The following is a 12,600-nucleotide window of genomic DNA, read 5'->3' as shown; positions in this document are numbered from 1 at the left end:
TTAAAGAAAATCACAAATAAAATATGGTCTGACAGCAGCCTGCGGATGATCGTGGGGTTCCCCCGGGCACTGCCCAGTTTCCTCTCACCATAATGCTGGCGGCCGTCGTATAAGTGAAATATTCTTGAATACGGCGTAAAACAATCACAAAAGATTTCAATTCTTAGCCAAATTTCCCCTAACAGATTGCTGTGGAAGGGCCTTTAATACATTAACTTTGAACATTTACAATGTTAAGATATTTTGCTTACTTTAGCATCATTCTGCCTTTGGTATAAAGCGGCAAACAGCCGAGACATGACCGATTAAGAATAAAGCAGCACGTTTTTTGTTGGCCTCTGTGGATTCCCACTGCACTTATAGTCACCCTGACCATTTGCATTCCGTACAATCGGTCCCTTGGGCTGGAAAAGCGCCAGTGCAAATCATATTCCCCCCGCATACTGTACATTGACAGTTTTGACCAGGTCAGTAACATTAAAAAATGCATCATCTCTGTAACAACCTGGAATATTTTGTTACGAAAACAAACTGAAACCTCGTCAAATGAAGAGAGCACTCCCACAAAGAGGCTGTTAGTTGATTTCCATTAATGAGGACCTTTTGGGAATTGGTTTTACGTTTAATGACCCTGAACGTCCATATTGGATGACGGCTTGTATACAAACGTCTGCTTGGACGCCGAGATTTTAACCGTCCTTTGCCTCCGTGACACCATACACGGAACATCTTACAGCGATATATTCTAACCATCAGCGTACAATTCACAAGTCATAGAGCCTTATGTAGGCTATGTTTCCTGGCCATTGATCTTGTGGTACACAGACCTACTTATACTCATGATAAAAATAATCACGCCATACATTGTACGCCCCATTTTCAAGATCTCACGCATTGATTATGTGAATGTACAGGGAATTTATAGTAAATAGGTCAGATCATTCGCGAACTACACATGCATTTCTCAGCACTGGGGCACCACGCTTGTGGGGTGAAGCAGCTATGCGTACGTATAGGTGATCAGGTGTCACTGAAAGTGAACGGGAACAAATCATCTGGACCGCTTCCGCGGCCTAATGGTTAGAGTCGGAGGACTCCGGATCAGACCCGGGTGGGGTCATACCAAACACTTTAAAAATAGTCCTTGTTGTTGCCTTTCTTGGCGCTGAGAGGAAGGAAACAGGACTGATTGGCCTGGTATCAGTATAATGTGATTGGATGAGAGATGTCATGTCCGATATCTTCGGTATGATACTTCAATCGCGGCAGCACTTTGGGGCCGTGGACTTTCCCTGCAACAAGAAGACACAGTATATGTACACACACGTAATGACAGCTCGTTGTCATATGACTGAAAAATTGTTAAGCACGACGTTATAACCCAATTAAGCATACATACGTACATTCAAATGATCAGCAATGGTGGTTTTTGACAGACTTAAGGCGGTGTGCGCATGCCTAGTATGCCTATTCACCCACATACACGCGCACACGCACACACGCACGCGCACACGCACACACGCACGCGCACACATACACGCACATGCACACGCACACACACACGCGCACACGCACAAACATACACACACACGCACACAAACACATACATGTACATAATAGTATATTATACTTACATGCTTACAATTGCATGATTAAGTGGACATCGCCCCGTCGCGCTTTCTGTTGTAAACTCTTAAAGCGAAGAAAACGATAAATTTTACCCTTAAACTGGTGCATCTGGCTCCCTGTGAAATTCTTATTTCGACAACGTCACATTTTACTTTAAAACGTTGCTTTTCGCGGCTTTAACCACGCCATTTTATTTTTTGTGGTTTTTGATTCATATCTAGGCTGATAGAGTGGCAACGCGACAACTGGACATTGCAGTGAGCTGGATAAAAAAGTTCGCCTTCAGGAGTAGACGATTATGATAATACTTTTAAACATGCTGGTGCCGACACTGTGTGAGAAAACCCTTCAGATTCAGTGCTTCATCTTTAAACGCAGCCCCTCTCCCAATCCGATGAAAACTTCTATTGGTCTCTCTCCGCATCTGGTGATGTAATAACTCACACAAATGAAAGCCGAGGCATTAGCCAAGGCGCTGAAGCGAACGACTTTGTCAGCACGACAAACAAACATATACAGCCGTACAAATTCAAGGCTTTCTGTTTGAAGAAACGGTACAATATTGACAAAGATAGTCTGGGACATAGCGTAACTATTATATGATACTAGATATCCATTTTGGAACTTATGTCGTACAGTGAGTTATTTTTAAGTTTATTTTTCTTTCGGGCTAAAGTAAATGATCTCAAATTCTCACCGACCTACCGATGCCTGATGGGTGTGTAGGTCTATATACAGCATATATACAGTCGTACGGACCTCAACCAATAACTCGAAATGGATAGGACATTGCCAACGACATACTGTCCTCGCTTCTTCAGTTTTACTCTGAATGCTGCAGACTTTTGTTCTGTGTTTTACTTGATTTCTTCACCGTATTGAATTTCTTAAAATCAATGTTGACTTCTACAGTATATATTAGTATAAACACATACATGCACAGCAAGATAAGATTTAATGCTATCACAAACAACTGTAGACGCGATAAGACAACAGCTCTATAATAGGCTCCAATCGGCATACGGGCAAAGCGCCAAAGAATGAATTTTCAATATTCAGCTGGTCTTAAAGTAATAAATCACGCCACGTGATGATATAGGAATAGTTATTTAACAGAAATAGTTAAGCCCCCATGCCATGCCTCCTTTCATGAAATGGACAACCCTCATTATCATCCAAAGTAAAAGGTCAACATGACACAGCATCGACACTCTGTCAGTCTGGTTTTCGTCTGCCGTCTGATGTTGCAGTCTGCTACTGTGATGAGGACACGGTATAACACAGCCATCATAGATCATGCAGCTTCTTCACTAGACGAAAACCATAGCAGATGTATTTACGTAAGGAGACATATTTCTTTGTTTGTGGTGTAGACGGTCGCTTTCAACATTATTTTGGACATATCACGACGGTGCCTTTCTGTAGCACGCTGGGTCTAATGTCAACATCTAGGCCCAGTAACACATGACCTATTCCCTTATGCTCACCACTAAGCCAGGCCAGTAGTAGAAGGATTACTGATGTGAAAGTCTTGGTTATGACTAGATTGGCAGTGAACCCCGGAAGTAAGACGTACTAGGTAGATGCTCTAACGCACTACGCCACCACTGCTGGTAGGAGATATGCCTGCCAAACTATACATGGTGTGAGAGGAAGCTTAAAACCTTCGTAATTTGCGAAAAGAATACTTTCAGAATAAAGAATCCTTGTGTGGTAGCTGGCTGACAGCTGCGAGTGATTGCAACTGTGTCCCAAACATGGAGCCATCTGGTAGTTCTCTGAGAAAGCCCGGAAGCTGAGAAGCTGAAATGGCAGTCTGTTTCATTCCTCATTTGTCAAGACTGTGAGTTTGTCAGATCAAAAAGAGATTCAGCGCTGAGACAGATTCCACAAATACTTGTTTTTCAAACTTCAAGGTAACGAGAATTGTACTGTCCCAGAAGCTAAAATGGAAGTTGAACTGTTCTCATTGCTGACTTAGACTGTTAAAGCACTGGATCGCTGTGCCTTCATGTATAAGACCCTTGATCAATGTGGTCGCGAGTTCGAATTCAGCATGCGCTACTTTGACGACGGCCTTAAGCTGAGGTTGGCCAGGTACCTGTCGAAGGGGTATATACGTTTTCCCTGCACACATAAACCATACTGCTGTCATATAAGAGAAAAGTCACAAAATACGGCGCTAAACACGAAAAAAAACCCCGCTCAGCGGGGAGTCGGGGCAAAGCTGAAATGGCTACTGTTCTCTTGTAACGAGTGTTGCCCAAAAAACGTCATCGAATAATACGTCACCTGTTTGCTCACAAAACGTCATCGAATAATACGTCACCTGTTTGCTCACAAAACGTCATCGAATAATACGTCACCTGTTTGCTCACGAAACTCTGCTCGCTGATGGGCGGTAAACAACACGGCTTACGCCAGAGTTACTCACTAAGCAGAAAAGGATTCCTAGTCGCAAAGCCGTCATCGCTAACTAAAGGACACAAGCCGTCGACACAGTCTGCTTTATAAAATGACAGACGGTTCTTGGACTTGAATGCCCCCATTTTGTTGTGTATACAGCGAAGAGAACAAATTCATTTGCAAAGTTGTTTTATTGGGTTTAAAAGCCATGAACAATAATAAGTATGATAGAGGAATTATACATAAATTACCACCAAGTATTTGAGAGAGCTATTGTCACCACAGAAAAATGAAAAATAAATTAAAACTGCAGAGAAACGGAGAGATGACATTCTGTTAATAATTAACATAAAGTAAAAGCTTTGCCTGGGGTAAAGAGCATAAAACTAAGACAAGAAGATATTTCTAAGTGAATATTAAGCCATAAACATTACAGCAGTACTGGTATAAAAACCATGAAAGTAACAGTTACTGTCAATAATTGTGCTACTCGTACGCCTCCAAACAATATATCACAGACACGAGGACATGGTACCAGCTTCAACATGATTCAACATAAAACAACTGTAAAATTTACGATTTCTGTCAAAATATTTGTTTGTGAATAACATAAACATGTATATATATCCTGTATTGAACAAATACAAATACAAATACTTTTTATGAAGATTTTGAGATTCTCTTGAGTTAACCTTTCAAAGACGTATATGTATGAAGAAAATAACAGGTAAGTAAAAAGATATATATATAAATTAATCAGAACAAGGGCTCAGTGTAACGGATTTTACAATTTATAGACAAATCAAATGTCATTAGGACTGACATTCATACAAGGATTTTAAAAAGTTACAAACTTCGGATGGAAATCTAATAAGGACTGACACCTTACCAAAAAAAGCCTGCCATATAAAAATCTCGTTTCACGCTGAATTTTCCAGCAGTCGTCATCAGTGTGGCGAAAATGCCAAATATTGTACTATAATATTGGACATCACAGACTCCTGTTGTATAAACACTCCATGAGTTGAACAGAGCTAATGTAAACTCGTCTTCATCACAATGCTCCGTGTATTAACCAAATAAATGCTACAAGGCTGTTAAGTTGCATAATAAGATGTTAACTGTTGGTAAAACTTTGCTGCTGCCATGTTCCAAATATAGGTTCATGGCGGTGAAATTACCAACACACTTTGGTACGATCAATGAGGTTAATAGAGTCAAATTCTCCAAAACATTCGTACAAAATACATTTTAAATACACAATGCCAACGGTCCTGTCAAACATACCTTCCGCCAACACATGAAACAACTTATAGAACTTGAACACGATGTAGAATGTATAAATCTACTAACTTTTCACATGAATAAAGCGCTTGAAAATTTTACTAATCACAGTTATTTTTTTAAAAGCTTTGTATTATAAATAGTGACCAAAGTGGTACCTCTGCACATGTAGTCATCCTTTCTTTTACAAACTGTTTCATTAACATAAAGTCCATTTCTAAGCTCACGTTTGAAATGTAATCAGTGGTAATCCAATATTCCTGAGTGTTTGCCAATAATAACATGACCAACTCACAAAAACACACATAAAGAAGCACTTTGTTTTACACAGTCATGATACAAGCCTATGCACAAGATGATGAGTCTTGTCGCAGAGATCTACCACTATCAGCAATAGTAAATCAACAGCCAATGGAATACCATATAACAGAATCTACAGTACAGGTAAATAAATAAATACATCTATATTAGATACTGGTTGTAAAAATTAAAAAAACATAGTTAATAAATACCATTCATTACTTCAGTAATATATTAACACTAAATTTTTGGTAAAAAGTTCTATGTATGTTTTCAGCAAATAACTTTAGATTTCTGTACAATCTAACATGTCTAATTACATGTTTTTTCCCGACAAGCACCTACAGCACAAATATCAATGCTTAAATTCAATACCACTGAAATACCACATGTAATTCTGCCATCCAAGTTCTGGGTTAATTTCAAGACTGAGCATTTCCTATACAGACAGTACCAACAAGGCTAAAGCTTTTGCGTGACATGCTAATAGCCACTAGGCTGCTAAATACCGCTAGGCTCTAGGTCACCAAAAAGTAGCCACTAGAATACCAACAGCTAGCCACTAGAATACCAACAGCTAGCCACTGGAATATCAATAGCCAGCCACTAGAATACCAACAGCTAACCACTAGAATACCAACAGCTAGCCACTAGAATACCAACAGCTAGCCACTCGAATACCAACAGCTAGCCACTAGAATACCAACAGCTAGGCACTAGAATACCAACAGCCAGCCACTAAAATACCAACAGCTAGGCACTAGAATACCAACAGCCAGCCACTAGAATACCAACAGCCAGCCACTAGAATACCAACAGCTAGCCACTAGAATACCAACAGCCAGCCACTAGAATACCAAAAGCCAGCCACTACAATACCAACAGCCAGCCACTAGAATACCAACAGCCAGGGACAAGAATACCAACAGCCAGCCATTAAAATACTAACAGCAGCAGCCACTAGAATACCAACAGCCAGCCACTAGAATACCAACAGCCAGCCACTAGAATACCAACAGCTAGCCACTAGAATACCAACAGCTAGCCACTATAATACCAACAACCAGCCACTAGAATCCCAACAACTAGCCACTAGAATACCAACAGCTAGCCACTAGAATACCAACAGCTAGCCACTAGAATACTGTGGCGATTTTGCTAGAGACAGTATATTATTTCATATAATTGCATGGGAGGTTAGGGGTTAATTTTCTGCCTTGTCCATAACGTAGACACAGGTTTTACCAGTAGAATGTAAATTTTTATGGGTTAGACATATCCTCAAATTAAATTAGAATTTTTGTGGAATATTTTGAAATATATATATGTTTTTTTTTGTAACATATAGAGACAGGATATTTTGTTGACTCATGAGAGCAAGTTGTTTTTGGCGCCTTAATATAACTTTTGAAGGACACAGTTTCCGTGCACCCCTGTCCCTTCCAACGTAAGAATTTTAACACTTGATGACTTAATTAGAACACCATATTTCACGTATAATACACTGACATGTTGAAGGAGTTTCTCTCCAAGCTTGGTGATCGGATATTGTTTGGCTAGGTTGCTAACAACATTTTTTTTAGCGACCTTAAGTTTGGCGAAACATCCGCCATTGTTAATATTTTGAAGTGACAAATTCGAGTAGCGTTTCCATTACTTTTTGGACATATTCTTGCTGTAACAAACCACGTACAGCATCTTTCCAGTTAAAAACAACATTAGTACTCACTGACTGTGGCATGATTTTGGCATAAAACATCCTTTATACCAAGTTTAAGACACTAAATCATTTTTGTGGTTGTTGTTGTTGTTTCGCCGCGCACGATCGTCGTTCACGGTGAACTGCCGCTAGACGAGGTTGTCTACTTTACGACATCCTTTAGTGTTAACTCATATTGAAGAGTTTCAAAAGGGGCATTAACTTGTATTTGCGAAAGTAAATAGTTTCACTCCACAGGCTCATCTCCTTTCTACCTACAAGTTATTGTTCATCTTTCCATTATTAAGAAAAAGAAAGAAAAATGTGCCATGACATTAGATACGCATGTACATGTATAGTATTTCTATACACAGATGTTGTTACTTTGGTATTAGCCAATCAGTGCTCTGAGTACCATCCTTGGTACTCATGAATATTTATGAGCGTAGACTATAAATACCGGGCAAATTCCCACTTTTAGTCCCAGATGATCTCGGACCACCGTCGTGTTAACATCTAAATTTCCACCTAGTTAGCTTTCTAAGGCAGGTATTTTACATGTATACAAGCAGTGTGAAGTGGTAGCTAGATAAGTTGTCAGCACTGAAGTGGGATTTCAGCTATGGAGCATGCCTAGAGACAGTGGGACTGCTAGTTCCAAATTGTGACACAAGTGTTCCTAGGCTGTGGGACTGACTTTCCCAGGCTGTGAGACTGATATTCCCAACCATGATTGAGACAGTATATCTCAATAGTTTGTAACTGGGATTTTCTGGACCAAAATTTTATAATTCCCAAGTATGAGCTGAAACATTTATACTGGGAGAATTTGTGCATAAGTGCCCCTGAGCAATAGTGGGACTGGGATTCCCAGTTTCGGCACAGTGAGACACCGAGTCCCAGAATTTGAAACTCGTTTTCCCAAGTTATTACTGGACCAATTCTGGAACTGTTACTCCCAGAGAAGACCTGAAAGTATTATTTACGGATAATGTCCCCACACATGGCTGACATATTGTCTATATAACACCAGTAGGACATACCACTATCACAGCAGCACTAGGTTTAATACCTCCCTGAGATATCCCTAACACAGTTATCTGAACCATCCGAAGTACAGATGTTGTGCTTGTACACAGTACTGGCACTTTTACATATATATATATATTAACATACTCCTGTCACTCTATTTTAATAAAACTGTTGCTGCTGTTTGTTGAACTTTAAAAATCGGACTTTTCTTGGTTATTCGAAGTTCAGAGCTAACTAGTGGTTTTCCCAAACATACTACTGAATGACACGGACTGACCGAGCTGACATTCAAAAGAATCCATAGTAGCGAACGTCTCCAGCAGTATACAGATATTGTTCCAGAGTTCGACACTGGGTGATTCACGCTACCAATATTGTGCTTTCCCCTGTAGTAAATGGTGTGATTTGGAACTGGGATATCTGTATCGTTAAGAAGATATATACATAAAAACAAAATCGCTACAATACCAACAGCCTGCCACTAGAATACCAACAGCCAGCCACTAGAATACCAACAGCTAGCCACTGGAATACCAACAGCTAGGCACTAGAATACCAACAGCTAGCCACTAGAATACCAACAGCCAGCCACTATAATACCAACAGCTGGGCACTAGAATACCAACAGCTAGCCAGTAGAATACCAACAGCTAGCCAACAGAATACCAACAGCTAGCCACTAGAATACCAGCAGCTAGCCAGCAAGACAACAACATGTAGACCAGTAAGACACCAAGAGATAGCCACTAGGACACCAATAACTAGCCATTAGGACACCAATACCTAACCACCTGAACACCAATAGCTAGTCACTAGGACACCCATAGCTAGTCACTAGGACATTAATAGCTAGGCACTAGGACACAAACGGTTAGCCACTAAGACACCAAGAGAAAGCCACTTGGAATCCAACAGCTAGCCAATAATCTACCAATAGCCAGACACTAGGACACCAATAGCTAGTCAATAAGACATCACGAGAAACACACTAGGAATCCAAGAGCTAACAGCTAGGCACTAGGAATTCAAGAGTTGGCCACTTAGATACCAATAGCTAGTAACTTGGACACAAATAGCTAGGCACTAGGACACCAATAGCTGGGCACTTGGACATCAATAGCTAGGAACTAGGAATCCAATAATGTAGCTAACCATTTGGATATCAACAGCTAGCCACACTAATAGTTAGGTCAATAGCCAAGAAGTAGGCTTCTAGCATTGTTCTGTGGTCACACTGGTCCACTAAAGGCATACCCCTGACAAGCCAGTGGGACACTAATGGTATTCCACAGGCTTACTAAAGGCACACCCCTGACAAGCCAGTGGGACACTACTGGCATTCCACAGGCTTACTAAAGGCACACCCCTGACAAGCCAGTGGGACACTACTGGCATTCCACAGGCTTACTAAAGGCACACCCCTGACAAGCCAGTGGGACACTACTGGCATTCCACAGGCTTACTAAAGGCACACCCCTGACAAGCCAGTGGGAAACTAATGGCATTTCTCAGACAATTAAAAATTTCTTCGTATAGAATAGAATACTTGGTTATCATCTGTTTAGGAGAACAAATGCCAAAGTTAATTGTGACACTTCCATAAATTCCCTAAAACTGAATGTACGAGAACAATATTGGAGAGAAGGAGCACACCCTGACAGAACATGTAAACAATGCATCATTTGGTCTACCTTTTGTACTTTCACTGTCAAACCGGCAGTCTGCAGCATCCAGTATGACCTTATACCTTTATAGGCATAAGGAACTTGTGCGCACAAATATACAGTACTACTATAAACCATAATTTCTGGTCCTGGAACAAGGTGACCTTCATCACATGTACAAATATGGAATCTGTTTCCCAATGAAGAGTTAATTCTCTACAACTCAGAAGAATGTCCATCTGGGAACTTATCCTTTACCCCTTCGTACGTCGTCCCGTCTTTGCCATAGCTCAAGCTCAAGCTGAAAGAGTCAAAATACATTAACCATTCAATAGTTCTAACTGATATCACTTAGTTCATTCAAAGAGCATTGTTATGAAAACCTGAATATCAGTGAATATATTGACTGATTTTATATTTAAAATCTTGAAAACATATGATGCAGCATTGTATTTTTGTACTTTCATGTGAAGTATGATTTACATAATCCATCCACGATCTCAGTCTCATTTTCTGAGCTTACCTGAGTATGATGTTTAACATAAAGCCATAGGCTCAATCCGTTTACACATATATACTGATAAAAACAATTAGATTAGCATGATAGTTTCAATGAACAAATGTTTTAACCTTCTTAGATAACTTAGTTTCAAGAATTGAGTTTTGTCGGAAGGTAATGAAAGTGGAAAACATGCAGTGAAAACAAACAACAAATTATTTCAGATTTCCACACATGCAATACCAGCATAAACATGAAAATAGGAAGAACATCAAGTACAGTCAAAAGAAAGAAGCATTATGGAAATATGTATTCAAATGTGCCTCTTGTGTCAGTCCAGAAACTTAATGTTAATGATTTTTGTTAGTACTCAGGTAACATTGGTCAAGGAAGGATATATACATGCGCATCCTCAAAATGTCTAATGAACCTTTGATGATTTTTTAAAAACAACTGATACATTGTAACCCAAAAGCACCATGAAGTTTCCAATGTTTTCATGTAACCTGTTTAAAGTAGTACGAGGACGTATGCTGGCAACTCACACTCATCTGTGTGAAGACATTTTTCAACTGGCAGTAACAAGACCTACTTGTACAAGTAAAAGATGTTTTAAGAACGCCACCATATACATCTGTAAAGTTACTAAATCTATAGGAGCAGTTATATTACCAAGAAATGCATTTGGACATCTTATTTTGGGCCTGAATAAATTACTTCATGAAACAAGGCATTGGTGAACAGTTTTGGTTAAATGAAGACTTCTACATCTACAGGTTGCTTATTATACTTTCAAACACAGTGGAAACCACACTAGAATTAGGTCTTCTAGGGGAATCTCCATTATAGTAACTGATGAAACATTTACATTTTTGTTTATTTTATTGGTGTACGTTTCCCACTGATATGCTCAAGAACTTTCACTAAAATGATGGTGGACAGGTCCTTGAGTGGAGGAAACTGTCCAAGTGCAGGTCCATGAGTGGAGGAAACTGTCCAAGTGCAGGTCCATGAGTGGAGGAAACTGTCCAAGTGCAGGTCCATGAGTGGAGGAAACTGTCCAAGTGCAGGTCCTTGAGTGGAGGAAACTGTCCAAGTGCAGGTCCATGAGTGGAGGAAACTGTCCAAGTGCAGGTCCTTGAGTGGAGGAAACTGTCCAAGTGCAGGTCCATGAGTGGAGGAACCTGTCCAAGTGCAGCCTGCTGTAGTAATTTATTCAATGTGTGATACTTCAAGTGTGGTAAAAATGCAAATTAATAACAGAAATGATTTCAGAAACATCACACCCAAAGGAGAAGAGGACTCTATCCCAGTGGAATAACAAAAGTGTACCAAAAGTACAAGTGCAAAAGAGCAAGTGGCTAGCTAAAGCACCCTGGTTGATAACACTACTGTAGAATCTACATGTAAACACATCAGGTATAGTCAACCTGGAATCAACACAAACAGAGAAGCCGAGAGAATTCAAGTTTGCACACTGAGATATTAGGCTAGCCACACCACCACCATCTCTTATCACTTCAGTCATACAGGACAAGCAGAAGCCAGGATATTACTACCATTCCATGCACACCACGGACGCTGGGCACTACTGATGCTATGTCTGACTGTGATTAAGGTCTGTGGGGTGCCAGTACCTCGCCTGATTGGTCAATGTCTCATCATCACCACGAGGAAGCTTGTACGGTGAGGGTGAACTAGGGGTGTAGGGTGCTAGGATCCAAACCAAAGGGTAAAATCAGAAAACTGCATTAAACTTGGAACTAACCATCATACAGCCGTCACATGTCATGCATGTCTGCCCATTTTGCATGATCTTAGTTTATTATACTTCTCTATGTTGTACATGTAATCATGGATTTTTCTGCAACATGGGTTAGAATACAATTAAAAAAAATAACTATGATAAAATCGAATGCAACAAAAGTCTAAGTTATAACATTTGAACTTAAAAATCAAAGAATGTTTCCATGAACAAGAGTATTGAAACTAAGTGTGATTTTGGGATTCTGAAGTCCTCAATACACAGACACACATTCAATGATATAATTGTCGGTAAATAAGTTATTACTCAACAATTTAACATC

At 39.9% G+C, this 12,600-nt stretch overlaps 1 protein-coding gene across 3 annotated transcripts in view; it reads right to left on the bottom strand.

Moving 5' to 3' along the window:
* Positions 1 to 4,211: 4,211 nt before the first annotated feature.
* LOC135474125 (anoctamin-4-like) overlaps positions 4,212 to 12,600 on the bottom strand; it is a 52,848-nt gene continuing 44,459 nt past the window's right edge. For 2 of the 3 annotated variants that reach the window (XM_064754143.1, XM_064754144.1), the window contains one exon: positions 12,104 to 12,377. In XM_064754143.1, coding sequence (XP_064610213.1) covers positions 12,349 to 12,377 — 29 coding nt within the window. In that variant the 3' untranslated portion in view covers positions 12,104 to 12,348. Of the gene's footprint in view, positions 10,316 to 12,072; positions 12,378 to 12,600 lie in introns of those variants that run through there. The other variant, XM_064754142.1, reaches the window with a different exon arrangement.

This window comes from Liolophura sinensis, chromosome 8 (genome assembly GCF_032854445.1).
Source record: "Liolophura sinensis isolate JHLJ2023 chromosome 8, CUHK_Ljap_v2, whole genome shotgun sequence".
Classification (NCBI taxonomy): Eukaryota; Metazoa; Mollusca; class Polyplacophora; order Chitonida; family Chitonidae; genus Liolophura; species Liolophura sinensis.
The sequence above is the reverse complement of the archived record's forward strand: the minus strand, read 5'-3'. Positions and strand labels throughout refer to the sequence as shown.